A 27,412-nucleotide genomic window follows, 5' to 3' on the forward strand; every position below is an offset into this window, starting at 1 on the left:
GCTCTTACGAATTCCCGTATCTTCTTTTCAAACAGAATCGTCACTCCATTTTTAAAGTAATTCATAACTTGTAAATTATGAAGTTATGAAAATTAAAAAAAATCCCACTCCTTTGATAAAAAGTCTAATTTCGTGTACTTGTAATCAATTTAATTTAGATTAATCAACACATTTATCTTGCACATCTATGTTTACCTAAAGGTTGTTTTATTTCCAGTTTGTTTTTGTTTTACTTCATATGCCAAAAAACACCAACGTATGTGATGTAACATCTGAAAAAGTTTAAGGAGTATTAATACTTTTGTAATAACCTGACACTGTATTTCATTTTCAAACTTGTTAAAGTGACCAAATATAAATCACATACCCATTTCGATAACAGTAAAAAAAATGAACCAGTAATTTTCTCATGAAATGAAACTTAAGCAAAACTTTCTCAAATTCATGATCATGTATGTTTCAATGCAACTTGGTGAACTAATGTCTATTTAAGGATGCTCCAGATTTTATTAAATCACTGGCATATTTTTCAAGCTAGAATGACACTCTTGAGCTAAGTACTATATGAAAGTAGCTCATTTTTAAATGGCTACCACTGGTGTCAGGTTATGGCTTCAAAAACAAAATGACAAAACATAATTTACCCTGCCCCGGCTTGAGATTGCATCTAAAGTTGGCTTGAGGAAATAGCTTCACAGTATGGATGAAAGCAACCAGGTTATTGTAGATTACACATATTTCTCCCTGTATGTTTTTTATTTTGGTTGTATAGGATACGTCTCATAAAAAGTAGGAAAAGGGTGAAAATTATTTATTATGGTATCAACTTTTAAAGTTTCAAAAGCCACTATTTTTTAATGCATTAGGATCCTCACTCTCCCATCTTTAGTCAGACCGCTCTGTTGCAGTTCTCCTCCTGACCTGTAGATGGCGCCCCACTAAGACAAGCTTCAACGATTTCTTTTTTTTTTTTTTTACTGTTTCGTGTGCAACAAAGTACTGAGCTCGACAGTTACGAAGAAGGGAAAGCCACCCTTTCTGAGAATCTTTATTTTGCTCCAGTTTCATAGCGGATTTTTCACATTTCCTCCAAACCTTTCTGCAACATATCAGGAGTTTAACTGAACCTGAACCAACCGTTGTTCGGTCTTTTGGTCAGTGTTGGGACGCTTTGTGGAGGAGCAAGTTTTTTACCCCTTTCTTTTCAGTGCTTAGTCGTTTTGTTGAGCTGCCACTAGGGAAAAAAAACCGAACCAGGACTAAAAGCGGCGAGTTGACAAACCAGAAATACACCGGAGAACCGCGGCCCCAGCCGCCGCCACCAGCGCAACGGGGAGTCGGGGCCCGAGAGGGAGCCTGCCAGGCCCTCGGCTTGATGCACCCAGCCTGCCTTGCTGCCACAGCCACAGTCCGGGATGGGGGAAACCAAAATTATCTACCACCTCGACGACCAGGAGACACCGTACCTTGTAAAGCTTCCCGTGCCTGCTGACAAAGTCACGCTAGCGGACTTCAAAAATGTCCTGAAGAAGCCAAACTACAAGTTCTTCTTCAAATCTATGGACGATGACTTCGGGTAACTAAGGGGGGTTATTATCATTGTGTGTGTACCGTGGGGTTAGGATAACGACCCCATGTTGTCTTAATGAATATGCTGCTGAAATAGGCTGTTGTTAACTAATTCACCCCGTGATGCAGTTGTGTTCTCCTCATTTTTCTTTTACATTGCCAGGTTGTTGGTGCTCTTGTCGTTTCTTTGTTAGCTGCTAGCTTCCACCGCGGATCTGCTCTGCGTCCAGACCTCGTTTGTTTACATTGCTTGTCTCGAATTTGTTTGACCAAGTTTGGCGTTACAGTCCCCCGAATCAGAAAACAAAAATACTGGAAGGACTTTTAAATATTTAATAGACAAAACTGAAATTGTGGTCACTGACCTGAGTGGTGGATTCTTGGTCTGACTTTAGTACTGTCAGATGCAGGTCCATGCATTGAAAGCATATATGCTAACTTGCTAGTGTCAAAAATATCCCGGGCCAGTTTGAGTCGGTGAGACCTGCAGGCCTCTGCTGCTGCTGCTGTTGTTGTCTATTAGCCAGAGGAATGTAGAGTTGGACACAGGAATGTCCTCTTCATCACTCTGGCAGCTTTATGAGCATTGCCTTTTGTGTTAAAACACAGCAGGGAAAAGTGGGCAATTTATCCTCCTTTAGACAGAGTCTGTCTAGATTCTAAGAATTAGAAAGACTGTATGTAACATTTTTGGCAACACTTGCGCCAGTTTTCCAATGTTGCCCCTGAATAAACTCCCATTAGGGTGGGGCAAAAACTTGTAAAATAAATTGCAAGAGGGAAATACTCATTCCTGTTTATGATATAATGAGGGGGAAAAAACCCACCTAAACCTCAGCACTGAACTGTGACTATTTAATGACATACTCATGTAGTTTTTATGCCCTTATTTTCTCAAGGAAGTTTCATTAAGCTTTGATAATTTTCCTTGGATATATAGCTTTGACACTTTTTGGAACATTGAATTTCTGCCAAATTTATTCTTGTGTGGTAAAGTGTTAAAGTCTAGGTTTTGCTTTATCTGGCCATCTGTAAGAATACATTATTGCTGCAGAATGTGAGTAACTGTATGAGTTTATTTTATTTTTATCTGGGTGTCATGGTATTTAGTTCATTTTGCAAAAAAAAGAAAAAGATTTGGTTTAAATATATCCATGATATACCAAATTAGTAATATCTGGAGTGCATAAAATACACAACGGAAGATCCAGAACAATAAAAATGTACAATTTGAAGCGGAAGCAAAAGGTATTTTATTAAAAGTGGTTTCAGCTCAGTTATTAGACAGACTTTCAATCATGTTTTGTAACATTCAGAATGGGAACAATTTTTACTCAGGTTGAAAACATACTAAACAGTTCATGGAACCCATGTCTTATGAAAAACTGGATTCTGTTTTACATAAAAATGTAAACAAAGATGCATAAAATGGTTTGGTCGCTTCTCCTTGAAAACGAGCAACAACTTTTCACACTCGTCCTAAAATAATTCACCACTGTTTATAACCACAATAATCTCTTCTGAGATTTACTTGAATTTTGATGCAGGTGTATAGTTCCTGTTCACTAATATAGAATAAACACCCTTTCAGTGAAATTGTGGTCATCGAGCTGTCACTGCATAAACATCAGTTTTTCCCATCTGTTTATAGTGTCATGTGAGTGTAACAAGCTGGTGTTATTTGTGAATTAGGTGGGCTATGTGCTGTTGTAGCCACCTTTTTAGCAGTTTCCAAACTTGTAACTTTAAGAAAAAGTTTCTTTGTTTAACTCTTGTCGCCTGAGGTCTTGTACTTTGAACAACAATTTAAAAGAGAGAGAAAATAAAAGCAAAAGTTGCCTTAGTGTGTGTTATTGCAGATGGATGCATTACGCGTCTTGATTGCTTCAAAATGCGCCCTCATGTTTACTCACTCTTTGTTGTTGTATTAGTAACATTTGACTGAAAAAAGCCTCTCTCTCTCTCTGTCTCTCTCTCTGTCTTTGCAGAGTGGTAAAGGAGGAGATTTCTGACGACAACGCCAGGCTGCCCTGCTTCAATGGAAGAGTGGTGTCATGGGTAAGCTCCGAATGAGTCCTGGAGTATGTTTTGTTTGCTTTGTGTGTGTGTGTGTGTTTGTTCACCGTGCTCGAGTTGTAATTGAGTACCATTGAAGTGTATCGGTAATTACCATCTGTTGTGCACCAACCATGACCATACATCATCTCCAGGGAGTGGCCTTAAGCATCTGTGCAGTAATGTTATTATCAGATAATGATTCTCGAATGAACACACGGACGCTTCCTTCTTTTTTTTTTCTTCTTTTTTTTTGTCCCCGACTTTTCAGCTCGTCGGTGAACAAATAAGCCTCAGCAGCTTTCAAACATTTCCTCCAAAGTCGCTGGACAAACTAATCAACACATAGATCATCGTATAGCATTTATCTCCTTTAGAGCTTCTACCAGTAGCTCTCCTGTGTCGAGAAGTACATCTGCTGCTGGTTCATAGCCTCCCTTCCTGTTTGCCCAAATGAAATTAAAAGCAAGTGAAATCACAGGATAGCAGGAAAATGCCCAATGACAAAGCCTCTCACTTCACTTCATCTAACAAGAAGATTGAATCTCACAGGGAGGAGAGAGTAAACTTAAAGAGGAAGACTGTTCTGTGTCTGGATGGAAGAGGTGGATGCCTCTTGTTAATGCCCCACCATGTGGTTATAATTATAGCTTTTATTTATTTTATTTTTTTCTCTCTCTTAAGATTCATCAACACAGAGTTGCTGCTGTCTGTTTACTTCTCCTTTGTTGTGGTAATTTTCATTAGCGTCTTTAGAGATTGTGTGGCTGGATTAAAAAAAAAAAATCACATCCTCCGTTGTCCACGTGCACGACGACGCTCACCTCTGTAGGGCTGTTGAAATTTTCCACAAACGGGCAGAGTTATTTCTGCTACATCCATTTGTTTGTCTACAACACTCATCTGTTGTTTCAGTCGTCTGATCGGTTGTCCTCCGGGCGTCCGGCAGCAGATCTCGGCGTTGCTCGACAAACGGAATGATGCCCTGCTTTACTGTCGGCTGAGTAATTAAACGTATCATAAAAATATTTTGGAGGTTTTTTCCATTTAGTCCTTTTGTTGAAAAATAAAACTCGACCTCCGACATGGTGTTAAAGACACTATCTAGGTTGTTTTGTTTTTCCACCCAAAAATGTATGCAATGAAAAAAGTTACATAATGAGTTTTTGAATTTGTAAATTTGGCTTTGTGCACAGATGCGTTGATGACATCACAAGAAGCAAGCCAATGAGCCGGCATTAGTAAACACCATTTTTTGACATAAGTGTTAAAGTATATTAGTCTCATTTTGGATGACCCATTTCCTCTTCATAAACCTATTTAGTAATTCACCAATCAGTCGTCCGGAGATCAAAATCAAATCTTCCAATCAGCTCTGATCAGGGATTGGCAGGTCAAATACTGAAAAACCTGTTTTAAAAATTATTTTCATTACATCTATCAAAACTAAGAACCTCCATTATTTTTAATCTATAATTGCGTCAAACACCAAAATGTACTTCAGTGCGCTTTTTTTATTTTTATTTTTACTTGGTAATAAATTAGATAAAGGTTAAGTACATGTGCTTTTCATAGGTGGGAATAATGTGTGATTTTCTGCCGGATTCAAAACGGTTACCTCTATTAAGCTGCAGCACCTGGATTTTCCATTGAGTTTTTCCTCTCAGTGCAAATTGAGGTCAAAGAAAATGTACTGTTGTTTAACTTAAACGCGTCGTGTTCCGTGTTCTTACACGTTGAATGTATTTAATTTACTGGTTCTAAACCAAGGCTGCATGATTCTAGAACCAAATTTCTTTGTGAAAAAATTTCCCACTACTTTTTTCCCCGTTTCAAGACGCTACAACTGTTGATACAATATCAGTATTTTGCAGAATCCTGGTCACTAACATCCAAATCATTAGTGGGAATAAAAAAGTCCATCCAATTGGTCAGATACACTAATAGCAAGCATATTTTGAATGTATTGCACTTTGTTTATGATGGCCTCCTGATTATTGGATTTATGCGGTCCTCTGCATTGATGATGCTGCATATAGTGAAATTACAATGTAGGTTTTATACATTAAGCAGCTCTGTCTTGAACTGAACAGTCTTCATCTGGAACTTTACTTTTCATCTTGTGAGGTTCAATCTTTTTCTTAGACATCATAATTTCAGAGGTTTTGAAGGAAAGAAAAAACGATTAAACAATGCAAACAAAGGGGAGAAAATCCAAATGGGTGTGATCAAGAAGTCTGATTAGTTGCCTTTTGCCTTAAAGTGATGTCATCTGAGGCATGTGAATGCTTGTTTTTGGGAAGGTAGGTTTTATTAGAAAATGTTTTACAAACAAAAAATGTCAATATATTTAAAGAAAAAACCCGTCTTGCATGTGACAAACGCCTCAAGATGAGTTTGAACAATCTTACAGAAGCGTGTCTAATAACTTTAACACACTGTTTAGTTGGACACTAGTACTCAGCAGTCTTTCCTCGCTCTCTGACTGATTTTTACTCTGTTTGTGGATAGTTGGTGTCAGGAGATGGAGCTCACATGGACGGAGGCTCGGTGGCCGACAGTTTAGAGCAGACGCCCCCTCTGGAGAGAACTGGGGGAATCGGAGACTCGAGACCACCTTCCTACCAGTGAGCATATTTAACGACACATCGGTTTTGTCTGTTTTAGTTTTTTTCTGTGCCATGGTTGAGAAAACTAGACAGGCTTTTGCTTCCTAATCTCTGAAGAAAGAACATTTAATCTTTTTGTCCTTGGGTTTGTGTAGGAGTACAAAATGTAGCGGTTACGTTTTTCTTCCCATCTTCTTTACAGTTTACTTATTAAGAGAGGAGATCTCTTTAGGAACTCGACAATGCTGTAATATGATTCTAAAATATTCCATGCAGGCATGATGGTAAAACAAATGCAAGGCTCACAAAAGGAACCAAAGTTCTTGTCATTTCCGCCAAACAGCCTCTCTCCATACAGATGATTTCCACCAAGAGAGATTAGTCGTAAATTTTAATGACCCAGCTGCTCTGATACTGACCAGGAGTCCCTCTGTGTCTGAGTCTCTCTCTCTCTCTTGCTTTCGCTCCGTCTTCAGTGGGAAAGCAGCAAGCGGGCGGGACAGCTTGGACAATGACACAGAAACCGGCTCCATTGTGTCGCAAAGGAGAGACAGAGACAGGGAGAGGCCGAGACGGAAACACACAAACGACCATGGTCAGAAAGTCCTGCCGCCTGCTGAGCTCTTAATGCATTGTTCAGTTTGTTGGATTTGCAAAATTCTGTATCAGTCATTTGGACGTACATATAGCTACAGTTACATTTATGCAATGAAAAGTGATTCAATTAATTTTTTTTTTTGTTTCTTATTGAGCTTTGAGGATGTGTAAGGTAGATTATTTCTATTAAGATGAGGATGGAAAAAAAAAAAGTTTGACATGACAAAAAGCTTTAAATTTAACTTAACTCAAGATAGTTACTTGGAAAAAAACTACATGGAGTTTTAATATCCATTTAGAGATGTTTTATTTGTTTTCTGGAGTGCCACTGCTCAGTTCTGATGCTTAATTAAAGTGCTGTGCTGCTGCAGGTGGGAGGCAGAACGGCTATTCATCACGAACGATGGGACGCGGAGCAGCCGACTACGACAGCTGTTCATCCTTCATGAGCAGCGAGCTGGAGTCCACTTCATGCTTCGACTCAGAGGACGATGACGCAACCAGCAGGTCAGAGGATCTCTACGGCTGTCCTGAGAATTTTAGGACATTTAGTTAATTGTCTATGTCAGAGTGAAGTAAAATTGTAACCGTCTTTTGTTACTCACAACACATTAAATCGATCAGTTTTTGTTATCAAGTTTTTGTGAAGCTTTGACAGTTTCCACTTCATATAAAAAAAGTTCTGTGGTTCAAGCACATGTAAGAGAAACACATGTTTGTTCTTTGTTTTGGCTTTTAGCCTCACCATTATTACTAAAATGTGAATTTTGACTTGGCAGCTTCGGTACCAGTGCTTAAATGCTGCTCATAAAAACATAATGACTTGTTTATGACTAATTTTGTAAAGTGTTAAATACTTTTAAAGTATTCTAGAGTTGTAGTTTGTACACTGTTACATGTAAAATTCTAAAAAAAAAAAAATCTTTGCCTTTTTAGGTTCAGTAGCTCCACTGAGCAGAGCTCATCTAGATTAATGAGACGACATCGCCGTCGCCGACGGAAACCGAAGGCCTCCAACATGGACAGGGTGAGACGGCACAGACCTTTGAGTAAACCACAGCAATTCAACTACAGATGTTCTGATGAAAGTTCCCTGCAGATTTAAATGTTTCTTTTTGCTTTGATACCCCTGCCCCCACACCAAGCTATCCACTCATTTTCTTCAACACTCTTTGCAGTCTTCATCATTCAGCAGCATCACAGATTCCACCATGTCTCTGAACATTATCACCGTAACTCTTAACATGGGTAAGTCACATGTCCATGTTAGAGTTGGATGTCACCACAAACTGTCTTGTTTCACTTTTTAAACCCTGCCTCTCTCCCTTCCTTCCTTCACAGAGAAGTACAACTTCTTGGGCATCAGTATTGTGGGTCAGAGTAATGAGAGGGGAGATGGAGGGATCTACATCGGTTCCATCATGAAGGGAGGAGCTGTGGCTGCAGATGGACGGATAGAGCCAGGCGACATGCTCTTGCAGGTGTGAATATGTACAAGAAACTAAAAGAGAAAAGAATTTCCCGAATGTTTTTGGGGGGCATACTTTACATATTGAATATAGAAGAGCTTTATTAAAGAGCTTCCTTGCATCAGATGCATGTAAGCATTTGTACAGTTGCATCTAGTTTGAAATCACTATTTTTCTCAGGGCTGTTCCTCTGAATGCAGCCATTTTTAACTGGCTGTGCTTTTTTTGTTTGTTTGGTCATTTTTAACATTTACATGCACTAGTCAAAAAAGAAAACGCACACAAAGCAAAAAGAAAAAAAATAGTGCAGACCAAGATAAACTTAAATTACTGTCAATACCAAGAACTAAAGTGTTGGATTATTTTACCTTTACTTTTTTTTTTTTTTACACATACAGCATAATCAAAATCAAAACAGCAGAGTCACTGTTAACAAATTCATAAAAGAAAATAACCATAATCAAACATTTCTGTATTTGTTTAGAAAATTATTTTTCATCTTCTTTTGTTTTTTTTTATCATTTAAACAGTGAAAAACACAGATTTATCTCCTTATAATTATTCCATACCCGAATCCTTCAAATTGGAAGTACAATTGTTTTTAATATTTTTCTTGACCTTTAGTTTTTTTAAGCAAGCCCTTAATATCTTGTAAACTGTGTTTACAGGGGAAAAAATTTCTTTCCAAAACTCTTATATGCTGTAGTTTGAGACATACATCAAGTCCAAATAATGGCTTTGCACAGTGGGATTTACTGGCACAACAGAGGAACTGTTGTGTGGGAATTCATTTAGAGTGTACTCTGCTGTTGGCAAAACGCAGACAGGCTGACTCTGTTTAATTTTCTGACCTTTGTTCCCTGTATAGGTGAACGACATAAACTTTGAGAATATGAGCAACGACGACGCGGTCCGGGTGCTGAGGGACATCGTGCACAAACCGGGGTTAGTCGCCACCATTAATACTCTCCGCATAATTATCCCCATAAAACAGGAGTCTGTTAAAGTTGGAGATAATTTTCTAATGGTTATATTTAATGCTAATGGTCTGTGTTTCGTACAGCCCCATTACTCTGACTGTTGCAAAGTGCTGGGACCCGAACCCTCGAAGCTGTTTCGCTCTCCCCAGGAGTGAGTGGCCGTTTCTTCTTTTATTATTCTTTTTAGACAGGTTGGGAAATAGACGGAGAGGGAGTAAGAGTCACATTTTTTGTCTTCTAATTGGAAATGTGTTAAATAGTCAGGACACGTTGAATCACAGTCGTCATCAAAATGTTGCCGTTTGCAATAATTGCGATTGTAAAGAACTGCTCGCCTCCGATGTTTAATAGACTGTTATAATTCAGCATCATTTGATACCTAGCAATGCGTTTGGCACTGTTGAAAGGTCTGCATATGCGTATAGATGGCTGAGCTGCTAAAACCCAAATGGATTGTGGGAGACATTGTGGTGATGGACAACATGGCGATGAGGGAGGGGATGTCACAATTTTTAACAGTAATAATATCGCGATTTTACGTTTCAGCTATTTTATTTCAAATGAGTTGAACGTGCAGGTTTGGTTTAATTAAATGTCTTTGGGAAAACAAATTGGATTTCTGCAAATGAAGGCAACATAACTCACCTGTTTTGACATCAAGCCGAACCGCTTTTAACCGCTTTTAACCGCTTTTAACCGCTTTCCTCCTCGCGTTCAACAGGCGAGCCCATCCGACCCATCGACCCAGCTGCATGGGTGTCCCACACAGCCGCCATGACCGGGGTTTACCCTCCGTACGGCATGAGCCCTTCCATGAGCACCGTCACCTCCACCAGCTCCTCCATCAGCAGCTCCATTCCCGAGACAGAAAGTGAGTCATATCGTCCTCCACCGCTGCCTGCTGTGGCTTGTTATTGCAGCATTTGTATCCCAACTGTCGTCACTTTCGTTTTGGCTCCACGTAGTCTGCTACCATGTGAAAGGTGATGCTTCGGGTTTGTTTTAAATATTGCAGCGTGATTATTTAGCAGCTCCACTATCACAAACCTTCTGACTTTTAATAATGCAGCAACATCATCTCTCACTAACACGCTGCTAAGACTCGAAGTGTGGCCTCGCCCTTAAAACTGCATTCCTGGAACGGCTCTCTGTCCCAGTTTTCAGCCCCACAGCTTCCATCTGCTCAATAACTCTTCCCCCAAAACTGAGTTATAACTCACAAGTTTTAATCTTCCCTGTAATCGTTGGAAACGGGAAGTTTTGGCTTCGTTTCCAGGAGAGACACGTATCCTCTTTCTGCGAAGTTTTCGACCGACTTTTGATGCGATTTGCATTTCTGCAGTGTTTTAGCTCTAAGATGAAACATGTGTGTCATACACTTACAAAAAGTCATAAAAGACGTATCATTGCTTTGGAATGCTGGCTTTATTTCAAATGCAGCAACAAAGAAGTTTAGTAGAAAAAAAAATATTGCAGTTAAAAAATTTATGGCATCTTCAGCATAGCTAGTTTTATGTGTAATATTGCAGATGGCTTTGCATCCAAGGGTGGATTTAGTTAGCTACAGACTTATTTTTTTTCTCAATTCTTTATCAAATATATTCAATCTTGGAATGTGGTGAGCCCTGAGTTTTAATGATTTATGAAGTAGATTGACGTTGTAAGGAATACATTTTCTACAATCGGGTTGTTTTGCAGCTGCTAAGCCGTTTGCTTGGCTAAAGCTAGTTTTTAAATCACAATGAAAACAGCCCAGCAAACCCATTTCAGCTCAGACTACCGGAAACCAGACATTATTTAAGGCAAATTCCAAAACATTTTTTTTTTGCATTTGTCCCAGTAACACAATTGAGTGGTTCTGGAATCACTGTGGGGAACAAAAAACAACAACAATGTAGCTCAGTTTCTTACATGATATTGGCTGATATTTCTGTCCTGCAAACTACTAAGATTTGTTGTCTTGTGTCCCACAGGATTTGATGACTTTCATCTCTCGATCCATAGCGACATGGCAACGGTTGCTAAGGCCATGGCCTGTCCAGAGTCGGGTCTGGAGGTGCGGGACAGGATGTGGCTGAAGATAACAATCGCCAACGCCTTTATTGGTGTGTTTATCGGAGAAGGGGGGGACATGGTTGAGAGTCAGTTTACATACAGCGCCTCACAAAAGTGTTCATACATACTTCTTGAATTTCTCTACATGTAATAATGTTTCAGACACAAAATTCTGTATATTTTATCACAAATTTGTGTGATAAACCAGCACAACAGAGAACATAATTGTGAAATGAAAGGTGTTTTAGAAAACTTCAATGGGACTTCTTATTTTCATTTCAGAAAGAATAAGACAAACAGTTTCTCCACCCTGGAGGAATAAGTAGAGGACTAACTAGCAACCATGTATGGAGAAAGTTGTTTAGAGTTGATGGGAAGGTGGATGAGTCGTTTCAGTTTAACTCTGAATCCAAACAATTTCTTCTTTTTTTTTTTTTTTGGAGACTGCAGCTGTGAGGCTGTGGCGGAGTTTCACCTTCCAACAGCACAATGACCTTGAACATGCGACCACAGCTACAGTGGAGCAATTCAGAACATAGTCATAATATTTGAGAAAATGCTTGAAAACCATGAGTCCTTTGCCCTTCACATCATTCTTATTTTTTAAATTGTCTCTGCTTAGTCTGTAGTTCAGGATTGTCTGTAGTGCCCAAATACTTTTTTTTTTGTGCATATTTGTTTGATTTCTTACGAGATTTCACAGCAATCTAGAGTGGGCATATAAAGAATGTCGTGTGACCTAGTCGGTGAAGATTAAGTTCATCAGAAATGTGAGTTTTGTGTTTTCTAAAATGTGTTTGGCCCTCTCCATCTCAGGGTCCGATGTGGTGGACTGGCTCTTCCATCATGTGGAAGGGTTCTCGGATCGTCGGGAAGCACGGAAGTACGCCAGCAACCTGCTGAAAGCCGGCTACATACGGCACACTGTTAACAAGATAACCTTTTCCGAGCAGTGCTACTATGTCTTCGGGGACCTTTGTGGCAGTAAGCGGATCTTTTTGTGTGCGTGTCGTAATATTTGCTTACACAAGGGAGACGAGTGCTAACTCACCAACATCTACAAAGCAAAAAATTAAGATGCATAGAAAGACTCACAATGTACACAGTGGGAGTCTAAATCAAATTGTTTGTGCTTTTTCTTTCTTTTTTTTTTTAGACATGGCCCACCTCTCACTACATGACCACGACGGTTCCAGCGGAGGCGCTTCGGACCAGGACACAGTCCCTCCTCTGCCCCACCCAGGTGCTGCTCCCTGGCCAATGCCTCTGCCTTATCAATTTCCCATCCCGCATCCTTACGACCTGCCGCAGCCTTTCCACGGGGGGCCGGCAGCTGGGAGCGCTGGGAGCCAGCACAGTGGTGAGTTGAGTTTCAAATCCCTCCTGGTTCTCATCCTCACACAAATCACACAGCCAGTTTGTGTACAGTTCAGCATTAAAAACAGATGTAAGCTTACATTCATATCATAGACCAGTGTGTGGTCTATGATATGAATGTTGAATCTATGATGTGAACTATTTCCAAATTAGTCTGTAGTCTAGATCAGCAGTGTTTTAAAATCCTCAGAGCCCTTTTTGGCAACAAAACAGCTTATTTTTTCATCTACTGTTAGACGTTTTAGATTGTACTTGTACAATCTAAAACGTCTCCAACTTTGCACACAGACAGACCAAAAAAAACCCGTAACCAACAAGTTTCACGAGAACATATGTCCTCCGAGAGGAGGTTAACATTAATGAGCCACTTTTAGCTCTGGGGATGTAGGTTGCAGACCCCTGGTACGCAAACATCCTGCTAGTTAGTCCTCTACTTATTTCTCCAGGGTGGAGAAGCTGTTTGTCTTATTCTTTCTCCTTTGACAATCTGATGTGAAATTTATGTCCATATTAAAAGTGTATATTTTTTTTAGACATCTAACATCTAGATTTAGACATCTCCTGCTGTGTCTGACACAGAGATGGCTAATTTCAGTTCTGAGAACTAGTTTCCTGTTGTCTCCCTGCTCCACTGACAGAAGTCAAATAGTTTTTGTATTCATACTACGAATACATTTACAGGTTTGATCGCTGGTTTCGATTGGCTTTATGAGACGCAACTGAGCTTAAAGAGAAATGAGGGAAAACCTATAAAAAAAATGTTTAAAAAACTGGCCATATTTACGTCCAGGAATGTTGTGTGTATTTAATGTCTGGGGGAGGAAAAGCAGGCTTTGTGGTTTTATGAGGCGTCTGCTTGCGATTTTCAGATATTTCCTGACTAACAACAGCTGGACCCACGGAGACAACATCTTAGTTGTGCTGTTTGTTTTGTGGGGGCAGGGGTTGTGTTGTGCTTCGTGATTTAAAATGTGCAACATGAAGCAATCCTTAAACAACCCGAGTGTGTTTTTATGACGTATTAAACGGCTACTCATTTGCTGTCACCATTTGTTTTTGTGAATGTTGTGTTGCATTGAGTTCAATTTTAATCAATGCAGCGATATGAGACAAACTTGATGGAAAATTTGAAAAATATATGTATGATAAAGACTTGTATTATTGTTATTACAGGAGTTCAATCTGGCACTGAGGAAAAATGCATCTGACTTTTTGTTTGAGTGTATTTATTTAATCAAACTTTGATATATCATAAAGTAGAAACACAATATAATGTTCAAGTTTATGCTTGTGAAACAATTAAAAAGCCACTGAAATAAAAACCATTAAAGGGAATAAGTTTATTATCAGTGGGGTAAAAATGCAGACATTGTGGAAGTCACTTAGGTGCCTCTATTTGCTGCAGTGGCCGTTGAAGAAGTTCTTTAACCTTCCTTACTCTGCTGTTCACTGTGCGTGATAGAACGATAAACCAGTCCTTATCCAAGTTTTTATAAATTTTTAACTTAAAAAGGTGCATATTTGTTTAAAAAGGACTTCATTGTTTTGTCAGTTCTGATAATTATCCATTGTTTTTTTTCTCTAACAAGACTTTTTTTTCAACCCCACTGAATAAATGTACTGAAATTCTTATTGCCAATGAATTTTAATGAAATTGAAGAATGCTTTATTTTAAAACTTTTTAAAAACAGCGTTGCCAGAGCTTTTTTCAGTGTATGAATGGCTACATTAACTTCAGCAGTCTAAAGAGTTTCCACAAAATAATTTGCTCTTAATTGTTTATAGGAACAAAATCAAAACTCATACTTTAATTGTCTGCTTTTCTAATTATTTTCTTTACAGGAAGCAGCGGCTCTAACTGCAGCAAGCACGAGGGTCGGAAATCCGGCGGCAGCGGCAGCGAGTCCGAGATCAGGAGCCACAGAGCTCCTAGCGAGCGCTCAGTAGCTCCCCCTAGCGAGCGCAGCATCCGTAGCTCTGTTAGCCACCGCAGTGCCAACTCGCACTCCATAGCCTACGGGCCCGGCCTCGTGTACGGCCCCCCCGGGCTGCCTCCCCAGCCCACTCATCTGTCCACCGCCGCACCCGGCGCTCCGCAAGGCAGAGAGCTGACGTCTGTGCCTCCCGAGCTGACCGCTTCTCGCCAGTCCCTGCGTATGGCGGTGGGCAACGCCGGAGAGTTCTTTGTTGACGTGATGTGACAATGTGTTGGAGTTGGTAGTAAAGTAGCAGGTTAGATGTTCCCATCTCCTTTCGGGTGAGGAGGACATCATGACATGTCAACGGAGGCAGGAGAGATCGCAAAAGCTGTAACTCAAAGTCTTGATAACTTTTTTTCAAAAAGCATAAAACCAACCCAGTTTTGCATGCTGATTTAAAAAATAAAAAAAAATGTCTTCATCACTTGTGCTTTTCTCCCAAGTAATAATGCCCATACTTTCTTCAGTGAAGAAACACCCTAAGCTCAAGATGGAACCAAAGTGTCTTTCTCAGGGTTGGGAAAAGTTTGTTTAAGGACAAAGCTGGAGTGGGAGGGATCGGGAGGAAACTCTCAACTGGGAAGATGACTCGGCTCAAATCCACATGGATGGTTTTCATTTGTACTGCTATTCCCACCTCCGCTCTGCTTTCCTTTTCTTACTCTTCAGCCCTCCCCCTCTCTATCCTTGTCAGGAAAAAGAAGAAAAAGAGGATGAAGCATTTTTCCTCTGTTCTTTTAGTCCCCACTCTCTGACCTCTAACAAGGAAATAAATCTGAAGAACACTAGACCTTAACCTTGATTCAAATGTTTAAAGTGTTTGCTTGTCATAAGAGAGAAGGATAGAAAGAAATGAGAAATTTTGTATGTAGGATTACAGTCGTTTTTTACTGTAATGTTGCATTTGTTTTGTTATATACATAGTTGGTCACAACTAGGTTCGTTTTGAAGCTTAACAGCAGCATTGAACATTAAGAGTCCTTTTTACACTACAATGTTGCATTTTATCAGCTAACCAGAGAACTTTCAATCTCATGATGATGTATAGTGGAACATTTCTTACCATGTCTTTCACACTACTCTTTTATCAAGGAAAAAAATGTCTTTTTATTTATAAATATAGTTTTATGACAAAAATGTTTTTGTGGGGTCTTTTTTGTGTGTTTGTGATTCAGTGTGTAAGGAAAAAAAACTTTCTTGGGCTTATTTTTCCCTTGCTACCTCAGGTCATATTTGCATTTGAAAGCAGTGGATTCCAGACTGTCCAAGAGTAGGAATGTGAAGGTTGGGCAGTCTGGTTTGCAGATGTATGTGTGTGTGTGTGTGTGTGTGTGTGGGATGGGGGAAAGGGAATAAAAAGAGCAGTATGTGTGAAGTTAAATTGGCCTTAGAACTGAATGACCCTGGGCAAACTGTTTTCTGTGTATTCAGGTGGAAAAACTTGTGTGTTAAGCTGATGTTGCTTCTTCTCCTAAAAAAAAAGAAAATGGTTTACTTTTTTTAACCTATGCAACTGGATGCTTGTGCAGTTTCAGAATCTTAAAAACAAATAAGTTTGATTTAGGTCAAGGGTCACAAGAACTGAAAACAGAAAAAGCATGGAATAAAAAGTAATGTACTTTCAGATTGTTTTGCATCCAATCATACATTTCCGTTGCCTTCCCCTTCATCTGTTTTATCCATCCATTTCTGTGCAAGCCATAAACCATTTTTTACCGTCATTACTTACATTATGTTGGTCATTTGCCCATATGTACATCCATCTTTTTATGTATTATCTAACCACCCGGTTATTTAAAATATGTCCCTCTCCATCCATTTCTATTCTGTTCGTCCATCCTCCTGTCCAGCATTTATTTCATCCCTTAATTTATGTCGTTTCCCCAGTTTCAACGTAGAAATCGTCATGAACGTATCATAAAACTGATGGGAACGTTTTGTATTTATACATTAAAAATCCCAAGAGATACATCAAAAACTCTTCAAAAATATCAACAGTAGGAACCCTAGAAAAATATACTACAACCTGTTTAGTGCGGGAATATCCGAATAATTAATATCTTGGCATGAAAGGGACATTCCTTGTTCTCAATACTAAATGTTAATAGCCTGTAGGCCCCCCTCTGGTTCGCCTGAGGAATTGCAACTCATTAATATTTAACAAATTATGTCCTTTTGTAAGAACAGGACGCTTTGCCATTTTGCATAACTATAAGCTCCTTGGCTAATATCTAAGTGCTAAAAGATAAATAATTAGTCGCCAATTTGCTTATCATAACTTGGCCTGGGTGCGGTTTATGCAGCGCTCCAGCCGCGCCTTTTCCTGTCACAGCGGAACGACAGTGCGTAAAGACGGCGGGTCAGCTGACAGCTCCCAGAGCAGCAGGGAAAGAAGCGAAGCTTGCGGGTGAATGAGCTGGGAATACGCTGGACACTCGAAGCTGAACTGGGAGTAAAGCAGTGGCGGCTTTTGTGGAATAATTGGGGTAAATTTACAAATGTTACGTTTTCTCGGTGAAAATAAGTAACTTGGCCTAGTTATCGACAGGGATAACTGGTGAGTGTTTTAATTTAGCAATGCTAATATTAGCAACGTTAGCAGCTAACGTCCAGCTACTAGTAGCGGTTAGCTCTGTGATAACGGAAAGGAGGCAATTTCTTTCATTTAGTAGAAAAATGTGCAGGCAACCAGTTATGTGGCTAATTCATGCATTATCTATGTTCTCAATTCTGCAATAGCATAAATAGCAAGCGTATTCATAACTTTTAATGATTTATGACAACCTGTCGTGTCATTTTCTCCGTTCCTCTCACCGGAAGCCCGTTAAAAATCCAATTGGTTCGGCGGTGTCGACAGCTAGCCTGCTATGGCTAGCTAAATTAGCCTGCTACCTCTCGGTTCGTTCTCCATCACTTAAATCTCACTGAAGGTCAGGCCTTCGTTGATGTTGACTCGTATTAAAAAATGTTAATGTCATAAATTGTATGACGCTGGGATTCTTCTTAACTAAGAGAAGCAAATAAGTAGAATGAAGAAAATCACAAACGTTACGGAATGGCCTGAATGAGCAGACATCTTGACGTCGGCGAGATAGCGTCGATAAAACCCTTTGGTTTGGCGATAATTATTCGCTCCGTTATTAGAAATCTGATGTTTGTCTTTTCCATGGTGTTTTCCAAGTAACGTTTTGTTTTTAATGTCAAGTTTCTGATTAGAAATTTTCAAGGGTGTCCTTCACCGCTTTGCCAGAAAATGTATTTTTTTTAAGTGGGACAGATTGCTATGTCTGCAGGTCAGACATAGCAATCAATTAAACAAATCAGTTGTACAACAGCAGCTCAGGCTACGAATGAAAAATAATGTCTTTGGGTTATAAATCATAAATTTGATTTTAGTTTTGGTGTCATGAGATTAGGGAGGATTTTGCAGGAAGTGAAAAAAGAGAGCAGATTTAAAGCCAGCTACCTGCCTCAAACTGGTGGCTGCTAATCTGCTGTTAATCTTCCTTGGGAAACCAACGAATTTTCTTAGTGGTAGTACTCTTGACGACAAATATTGGAATCAAGTGTATGCAAATGGATGTTTAAACAAAGTCACTGATGGAGTGGTGCAGCTGCAGGATGCATTTGGCTGTCAATGAGATGATGTGTACTTGTGAGGGAGAGGAAGACGGAAAAAGCGGATATGAGGGACAAATGCTTCTCTGTACCGTTGGCCGCTCTCACACTTTTCACTGCTTTCACTTCTCTATCATCCCTTTTTTTTTTTTCCCCTTAGCCAGTTTCCTTCCCTAATGTCTGTCTCTTCTCAGGAGGCGTTTGGTTTCACAATGGCACGCTGGGAGTGAGAAGCAGCCACAATGATTGGAGGATTGTTCATCTACAACCACAAGGGGGAGGTCCTCATCTCCCGCGTTTACCGAGATGATATAGGGTATGTTTCACAGCAGCAAACCTGCGGAAAGGCTTCTAGATTTCTGGGAAACTTCAGTGAGAACCTAACATGCGGGTGGAGTGATTTGAGTTTATCCCAGATTAGAGGATTATGTCGCTGAACCTGTGTAAATTAATGTTTGTTGTGTCGTTGGGAAGCAGAAGAAACGAAGCTAAGCCAGGAGAACGTTTAAAACGACGGAATTCCAAATGACAAAGTTTAACTATAAAATTGAATTTACAAGTATTCTCGTAAACCTGTCATTCCAGATGAATGAGTTACTTTACGTAAAATAAAGTTATAAATGGTAGGGAAGAACCACATGGTCACAATTTGTTTTCCTTTCCAATTGTCTGATGTAAGGATTTGGTTCACTCATGTTTGTCAACTCACACCCTCATATTACAAGATTATGCACTGTTGTGTGGGAAACTAAATTCCAGGCTAACTTGGCTTGGGGAAAACTTAAAGTTATCAATGCAACAATACCACTCAAATAAATTTTATTCTCCATCAGCATGCAACTCTGTGGGAAATGTATTTCCCAGGTATTATTCAAATCTTCTAAACACAGTTCTCTCTGTCATATCAAGTTATATTGTTTTGTTTGCGATATTGTGCCCAACTGCTTTCTGGGTAACACAGACCAACCGACACGCTGCCGCCGCAGTCTCTGTCTCTCTCCCCCCGCCCCTCCGGCTCCCCTGGCTTTAAATGTATTATCAAACTTTATTAACAAACCAGCGTTCTGACAACTATCCCAGCATGCACCGCGCACTTCTTCTTCTACGGGGGAAAATGAAGTAGGCGGCTACTTAACGTAGTTGCTAGATCTGTTGTGGCTCAATATTGGTCCATATATAAGGCGCACCGGATTATAAGGCGCACTGTCGGCTTTTGAGGAAATTGAAGGTTTTTAGGTGCGTCTTATAGTACGGAACATACGGTAATTTGGCTTTTAGCAGTTGTGGTGCTGAAACCCTAAAAAAAATATAGTGACAAATAATCCACTGCAGAGATGTTGAGTGCGACTTAAATGCCATTGAATGTTCGAAGTTGCTTACAGTGTCATTAGAAATGTGTAAAATAAGTATTTCTTCTTTATGGAGGTTAGTTTGTAACTAGTTTGCTTCAGGTGTGGTCAAAAGGTCTGTGCATGAAAATGCCACTAAATGGCTCAAACTACTATAATACTAATTCATATTATGTTGAGCAAAAGAGCTTGGTAACAGGACTTGTCTGCTAGAAATAAGATGGCAGCAGTGTTCTATTCAGTAATGCACACACCGTCATCCTGCGTATAAAAGCATAAACCAAAGAGTGGAGAAGTTCTCGTTCAAATATGACATCATGAACAATTTACCGTTTTTTTTTTTTTTTTGTTTGTTTTTTTCCTTCACTCTGTCTACATGATGCACGAAAATGTCTTGTACATTTTTGTCTGTCCTCTTCTTTCATCTTTGTTTTTCTGCTATCTATCCTCTGTTAACCATTGTTTAACCATTTTCCTCCATCTGTTCATCTTGGCCCCCTTCCCCATGTAGAAATAGGTAAGAGTTCCTGCAGCTTCTAAAGCATGACTCCTCCCTCTCATGGCCACCGAACAATGACCTCTCGCCCCCATGACCCCTGACCTGCATGAGCATTTATGCGATGGTTAAATACCCGACGGTTCTTGTAAGCATGAGTCACCTCTTCATACACTGGTGATAATTAGACCACATTTTACCGAAATAAAGCTCCAAATCAACTGAAATCGAGGAGTGTAATTGTTGATCATCTGAGCCAGCGCTGTAGCATGTAGTCTGAGCATGAGAAACGAAGGTTCATGTAGCGCTGCTTTCTTTCTGCTCTGCCCTGTCTTCTCTCAGAAATTAAGGAGATTAGTTGCATACTTTGTAAGATTAAATTTGCTGTGTCATTTTCACTAAGCAGTATTGTCTAGAGCTGTTATCTGGGGTAAACGTTTTAAAATATATTTTTTTAACTTAAATTCTGCTTCACATTAGTGGAGCAGTGTTTGGATACAAAGTGAATTCATACGGTGCCTTCTCACTTTATAATGTCTTGGCTTTTTAGACAGATCTTTCTACATATTGTAAGCTGCAGTGCCTTGCCGAAGTATTCACACTGCTCAAGCTTGTAATCCCCTTTTTTATGTTGCATCTGCAAGCTTCATTGTTTTAAGGTATTAAGGTTGTACGTGCTTGACCAACATAATTAAGTAGTGAAAAAAATGATACACTGTCTAAGAATTTCTGTTGCATAATTACATGAAATGTGTCATGCACATGTACTTATCCACTCCTAGAGCCCCTAATAAAAATCCAGCGCAGTCAAAATTCACCCGATTAAACCGAGTCCAGCTGTATTTAATTTCTCCTCAGCATAAAACATGCTGTTCTGTCATGACGTGAGAAGTTTGGAGAACATTAGTTGTGAGGGACAAAGTTGTAAAGGGAAAAACAGGAATTGGTCATGGAGGTTTTTGTATTTAAAAAATCAGCCTTCTACAGATTACTAGCGAAGAGAGTCATTGTGGAAACGAACCCAAAACACCCCCTATTTGTAGTTTTCTACAAATACTCGTAGGAGAGATGGCAGACATGTGGAAGAAGGTACACCAATCAGATGAAACCAACATTGAACAGTTTGGTCTGTGTGCAAAATATGAGGCAGAAATTGTTGCCTGCCTCACATCCTGAGCACACTTTTATCAAGACTAGATGTGGTTTAAGAATTTGTAGAATGTTCATAAGTGCTCTCCACTCAATCTGAGTGAGTTTGAGTTATCTAGTAAAGGATTGTGGGAGAGTGGGGGGGAAATAAACAATTTGCTAGTCTGGCTGAGATATAGCCCAACATACTTCCAGCAGTATTTGTAGTGAAATATGGATTCTAATTACTGACTGTTGAGTGTATCAATTTAAAGGAACCATAGATTTTTATTTGGAAGATATTTTGAAAACCATTATTTTCCTTCTCACAATTTTGGCACTTTGTGTTGGTCTGTCACTTTAAATTTCAATAAAATACATTTAAGTTTGTAATGTGACAAAATGAGAAGCTTCAAATGGTATGACTAATTCTGCAAGGCTCTGTAAAAACAAATTGCTGAGCTTGATAAAACTTATTCACAGTAATGCTTACTTAGAAATCCCAACTGCACTGTGCCCTGCACATAAGGCAATAACGATGCAGGATTTCTTTCCCTAATTTTGAACATGCCAAACTCTCAAATTATATATTTAGATGTTGACAAATTTACAGTTTGACTAGAAGTGTTTCAGGCTATGAAACTGTCTCAACCATGACTTCCTTGCAGCAGTCCGTTTTCTTTGGATTCATGTTAACCGTGTTGGAGGGTTTGTCAATGAAAGTTGGTATTGACATATACGTTCCATATCCAACAATGAATATACGATTCTAAAATTGAAAACGTTTTCGCAAATGACTTCACAGGATGCAGAAAAGCGGTTTATTTTTTAAATATTTTTTTTCACCGTAACCTAAAAATTTTCTCCCGTTCGTTGCAGGCGTAATGCGGTGGACGCGTTCCGCGTGAACGTGATTCACGCCCGGCAACAGGTTCGGTCCCCGGTGACCAACATCGCCCGCACCAGCTTCTTCCACGTCAAGCGCTCCAACATATGGCTGGCTGCCGTCACCAAGCAGAACGTCAACGCCGCCATGGTGTTCGAGTTCCTTTACAAAATGTGTGATGTGATGACGGCCTACTTCGGCAAGATCAGCGAGGAGAACATCAAGAACAACTTCGTGCTCATCTATGAGCTGCTGGATGGTATTATCAGCGCTCGTTTGTTTCAACGCAGCACGTTTCAGGTCCCCTCTGTTGCAACGCTTATCTTTTACTGAAAGTTGTCTCTCTGTGTTTGTTTGTGCAGAGATCCTGGACTTCGGTTACCCCCAGAACTCAGAGACCGGTGCCCTGAAGACCTTCATCACCCAGCAGGGCATCAAAGGACAAGTAAGCAAGACATGTTTACTCTCTGATTAAAACTTTAAAGCCTCAACTCTGATTCAATAATTGGATGAAGAAATTTAGTTCAATTTGTGGTACCCTGTTAAAATGTCTGTCCATTTGAATGAAATGAAAAGTGAACTGATAGTTTAATTTCAGCTTAAAGATCTGATTCTAATGGAAAATGTTTAGTTTTAGACCTTGCTTGATCTGATTGCACCTGGTCTATATACTTTGTGTGTTGCCTGATCTTGTTGCAGTCATTTTGATTTAGTAGAGATGGAGATAAAAATAAATAAATAAAGTTAACTGAATTGTGTTTTTACTTGAATATCTCTTTCTTTTTCCTGCCATTTTTCACAACTGTGGTTTTTCGGAAACTTCAGCATCAGGTAATATGCTTACTTTAATTTTTTTTTTTTTTTTCCTTTTTCATAAAGCATCACTTTCTATATAGCGCTGCATTTCCTACTTGTCTCTTTGAAATTAGAAGTTGCTGCTTGTCGGGTCTTTTGTTGGTTGCTATGATGTCGTTCCCCTCTGTCTCTCAGACAAAGGAGGAGCAGTCTCAGATCACCAGCCAGGTGACGGGGCAGATCGGCTGGCGGCGTGAGGGCATCAAATATCGCCGCAACGAGCTTTTCCTGGACGTACTGGAAAGCGTCAATCTACTCATGTCACCTCAAGGTCTGTTTGTGTCCTCGCCCTGTAGATGGAGACCAGTGACAACAATGGATTTTGGGAACATTTAGTTAGTCAGATCTAATGACTTTATTTGACTCTTCCGCTGTTTTATTTTTCTGATTGGTTTATTAAGTAGTAAAATGTAGGTCCAACATAACCACAGTGTTCCTGTTGCATAATAGCTCTTTTCCGATCGATTTAGAGAAAGCTTTCAGAAAGTCCTCCAAAAGAACACGGAATAAAACTTTTGGCCCGGTTTTTGCCACTGATCACTATTCAGGTCAAGTCCTGAGCGCGCACGTGTCGGGCCGAGTTGTGATGAAGAGTTACCTGAGCGGAATGCCCGAGTGCAAGTTTGGCATGAATGACAAGATTGTCATCGACAAACAGGGAAAGGGAGGAGCGTCTGACGATGCAGGAAAGAGGTAGGAGATGCAGCACTTAACGTAACACTGACTAAATTACTACTGGTTATTGACTAGTTCTGTCTTTGGAAGCTTTAAAAAAAAAAAAAAAGGAAGTTTTGTACTGAGATTCAAAAAGCAACTTTCAGTTTGTTCTGTTTATCGGTGCTGATTACAGTCAAGCTTTACAGTTTTTTTTCTTTTTTTGCTTTCCTTTGCATGGATCTCTCCTGTCTTTTTTCCCTTTCTTTCTTTTCTATGTGCTGTTCTTCAGTGATTTAGGGGGAGGAAGGTACTGTGCTACCAATTCCTCTCCCCCAACATCATTATTCATCCCTGTTCTGTCTGAACCTTCAGCCATATTAAGATCTCATCCTCTTGTCTGTTGCAATGCCATTGAAACATTTTTTCTTTCTCTGTTTTTTGTATTAAGCATCTGTGTAGCTGACCTCCCTGCTTGTTTGTTGTTTTTATACGCTTTCGCCCTAACTATAATTTAAGAATAGTACTATTGACCTTAGTGTGTGTGTGTGTGTGTGTGTGTGGCTGCCAGCTATTTTTCTGTATGTGCTCATGTGTTATGTCTTCAACCGCTGGACACATAGGAAGAGTACAAGTTTGTCATTCATTACTCTTTTTCTAACTTTTATTATTATTTTTCTCAGTGGGAAGCAGTCCATAGCCATCGACGACTGCACTTTCCACCAGTGTGTGCGTCTCAGTAAGTTTGACTCGGAGCGCAGCATCAGCTTCATCCCTCCAGATGGAGAGTATGAGCTCATGAGGTCAGTTAGATTTTTTTTTTTTTTTTTCAGCTTTAAAATTGTCTTTCAAGATTTCCTAAATGCACAACAACATGGCAAAGTCACAAGTCTGGAATGTTGGAATAACAGCTTCTGTGTTTTTTTTTTTTCCCCTTTTACCTCATTGCAGATATCGCACCACTAAAGATATCATCCTTCCATTCCGAGTTATTCCTCTGGTCAGGGAGGTGGGACGCACTAAACTGGAAGTTAAAGTGGTCATTAAGTCGAACTTTAAACCCTCACTGCTAGCTCAAAAGATTGAGGTGAGATTTTGTGATCCTGTCACAAAAACACATTTTGCTGGATGATAAACTATACCAAAAAAATTATTGTGATAAATGATATATTGATAATGGTGGCATGATGCAAGTTCGCCCTCTGAAAAACCAACAAACTTCAAATGCCCCTGTGCTTTGTCTGATTTTCACAACGGGTAACATTGAGTCATGTATGAATACAAACATCCATGCATAAGGGTGGTGTGATTAGCACTAATGTAAGATTTGAGTTTCAACTGCCTGATCAGCTTAGAAATCATCCAATTAATCACCAGTTTATTTCTCGGTTCATCTCGTTACATCTACGTTGTGAAATCTAAATTAGATTTTTAAATGCTGTGTATGCCTCACTTTCCTTTTTTTCAATGTTTTTTTTTTTTGGTGTGTGTGTTTATTTCTCAGGTGCGAATCCCAACACCACTCAACACCAGTGGTGTCCAGGTGATTTGCATGAAGGGAAAAGCCAAATACAAGGCCAGTGAGAACGCCATCGTTTGGAAGTGAGTCGCTGCAGCTTAATAATTAACCGCCTAACCTCTTTTGTGTGAGCCTTGCATGCCCTCGACTTGTTTCCTTCCACATGGCATCAAATTTGTCCTGTTTATATTTTTTTTGTGTGCTCTGCAGGATCAAACGAATGGCTGGAATGAAGGAATCTCAGATCAGTGCTGAGATCGAGCTGCTGCCCACCAACGACAAGAAGAAATGGGCCAGGCCTCCTATCTCTATGAACTTTGAGGTGATGATGGTTGGATCTCTGTCTCCTCAAAGATACAATCTTGTTTCACAGCTGCAGTTAAAAAAAAAAAAAACCCTGCTCAACACACTTGCCGTAGAATAACAAATACACGGTAGCCGACCAGACAGACGAAGTGGATCAAATGTTTTCAGTATCTGATGCAAATCCCCAGCTGTCTGGCTTCCTTCCCGCTACAGCAGTCTGTGTGGTCCACACGTCCTGGCTTGTTCAAACGTCCCTCTTCCTGTCCCCCGCAGGTTCCTTTTGCTCCGTCTGGCCTGAAGGTGCGCTACTTGAAGGTGTTTGAGTCCAAGCTCAACTACAGTGACCACGACGTCATCAAATGGGTGCGGTACATCGGCCGCTCCGGCATCTACGAAACCCGCTGCTGAATTTCCACCCTAGCAAGGCAGCAAAACCGACCACTTCCCCCCCAACTCCCCTCATCTATCCCTGTTAAGAATTTTTCTTCTGCCCTCTTCTCCCTACTTTGTCTTTGTTCTCTTCCTCGGCCCCTATCACTTCTTCTCCTCCTCTCCTCCCCCATTATCCCTTCTTAGCTAGGTGTTGGAGATCGAATTTACATCGTTTAAAGAGAAAAAAAAAAAAGTAAATATGGTGTAATGCACAGATATATGCAAAATGTGAACCATTGTATCGTATATATCTAGTAGTGACGAGTACAGTTGTGAACCATCTGAAAGAAAAAGACGTGTGATGCTGGAGTCTCAGGGGGAGAGGACAGAAGCTTTGAATGAGTGCTCGGATTGTTCAGTGTTATTCTTCTATCTACTCTCTCCTGTTAAGGTCCTCATTGTCACTTCTACCTGATTAAGGCGCCTAAAAAGACGAGTCCAGATGGTTTCTATTCACATGTACTCGAGTAAAGTTTACCGTCTGAATAAATTGACAGATTTGTGTTCTTGTGGATGGACCCCTGTGTATTTCTCTCACCCAAGAGTGTGAAATCATTCCCGACTTTGTTGTTTTGGTAGCTGATCCAGAAATCGACATTGTTCAAGTTGGTTTTATACTGCTAGCATGCGTTCCTTTCAGAGACACGTCAGGTCATTTGAGGTCAGACCATCGTCCTCATTAGGGTATCGTGACTCATTTCCCCCCAGATATTTTATAAGCACTAAGATGATCATTGCCACACTATTTTCAATTCAAAGATCAGTCTGCAGGGTTTGCAGCGAGGTGAGGTCTCCCCCTGGTGTTTGCTTTGCCACTGTCTGCTTCTTCTTGTTTGTAGCCCTGGTGACCGTTCTGTCCAATAAAATCTATGTAACCAAACCTGCTGCCTGGTTTTCCTTTGTCTGATATTGTTGGAGCGAAGCTTTTCCTACAAAGCTGGTCAAAATTTGCTTGCCAATTTAAAAACAAAAATAAGTCTTGTGCTTGTGAAAAGCTAAAACTTAAATTCTGCTTAAAAGTGAAACTTCTATGTAGTTTAATTCCACATATTTAAAAAGTTTATTTCTTATGTTAACCGTTTTACAGCCAATGAATATCTAAAAAAAACAATTACTGACAAGTATTGTGTGCTGCACAGGGTTACTTTTACATAAATTACCGACTCCATTTTTATGGTGACTTTGAGCTTGTCTGCATTGTTGGTTCTGAAACGTTTACTTCCCTCTTGACTAAACTCAAATTCTGTTGGTCCAACAAACTGGCTTGACGTAACGGCAGCATAGGAGGTTTTAGAGTTTTGGCAGGTAAAATGTCCTGCTGGGAACTGAAATCGGCAAATATCGCCAGCAAAAGGAAGTATTGAATGTTGTAAAATTTGTGTTGTGTGGACCAACAGCAGCAGGAAACGCGGCTCCCCACATCATCACTCAACATTTCTAATGGATGTCAAGCAGAGTGGATTCTGTCCCTCGCCACAC

The 27,412-nt window shown here is 39.9% G+C and overlaps 2 protein-coding genes across 2 annotated transcripts; both read left to right on the forward strand.

Moving 5' to 3' along the window:
• The first annotated feature begins 974 nt into the window (after positions 1-974).
• Positions 975-15,827, forward strand: LOC103479347 (segment polarity protein dishevelled homolog DVL-3-like). Its single transcript, XM_081598506.1, has 15 exons — positions 975-1,576; positions 3,558-3,627; positions 6,136-6,251; positions 6,710-6,828; positions 7,202-7,337; positions 7,767-7,857; positions 8,009-8,078; positions 8,172-8,311; positions 9,168-9,244; positions 9,363-9,430; positions 10,001-10,150; positions 11,253-11,384; positions 12,151-12,318; positions 12,491-12,694; positions 14,554-15,827. Exons 1-15 carry the CDS (start codon positions 1,416-1,418, stop codon positions 14,910-14,912), a joined length of 2,061 nt encoding a protein of 686 aa, XP_081454632.1. The 5' UTR covers positions 975-1,415; the 3' UTR covers positions 14,913-15,827.
• A 1,190-nt stretch (positions 15,828-17,017) lies between these two features.
• Positions 17,018-26,813, forward strand: LOC103479321 (adaptor related protein complex 2 subunit mu 1). The gene is made up of 13 exons (XM_008433684.3): positions 17,018-17,176; positions 18,503-18,624; positions 22,161-22,426; positions 22,530-22,612; positions 22,993-22,998; positions 23,158-23,293; positions 23,571-23,715; positions 23,969-23,986; positions 24,360-24,479; positions 24,628-24,763; positions 25,181-25,278; positions 25,406-25,517; positions 25,775-26,813. The coding sequence occupies exons 2-13, from the start codon at positions 18,551-18,553 to the stop codon at positions 25,907-25,909; spliced, it is 1,329 nt and encodes a 442-aa protein (XP_008431906.1). The 5' UTR covers positions 17,018-17,176; positions 18,503-18,550; the 3' UTR covers positions 25,910-26,813.
• The last annotated feature ends 599 nt before the right edge of the window (positions 26,814-27,412 follow it).

This window comes from Poecilia reticulata, chromosome 17 (genome assembly GCF_904066995.2).
Source record: "Poecilia reticulata chromosome 17, P_reticulata-male-v2, whole genome shotgun sequence".
NCBI classification, from domain to species: domain Eukaryota; kingdom Metazoa; phylum Chordata; class Actinopteri; order Cyprinodontiformes; family Poeciliidae; genus Poecilia; species Poecilia reticulata.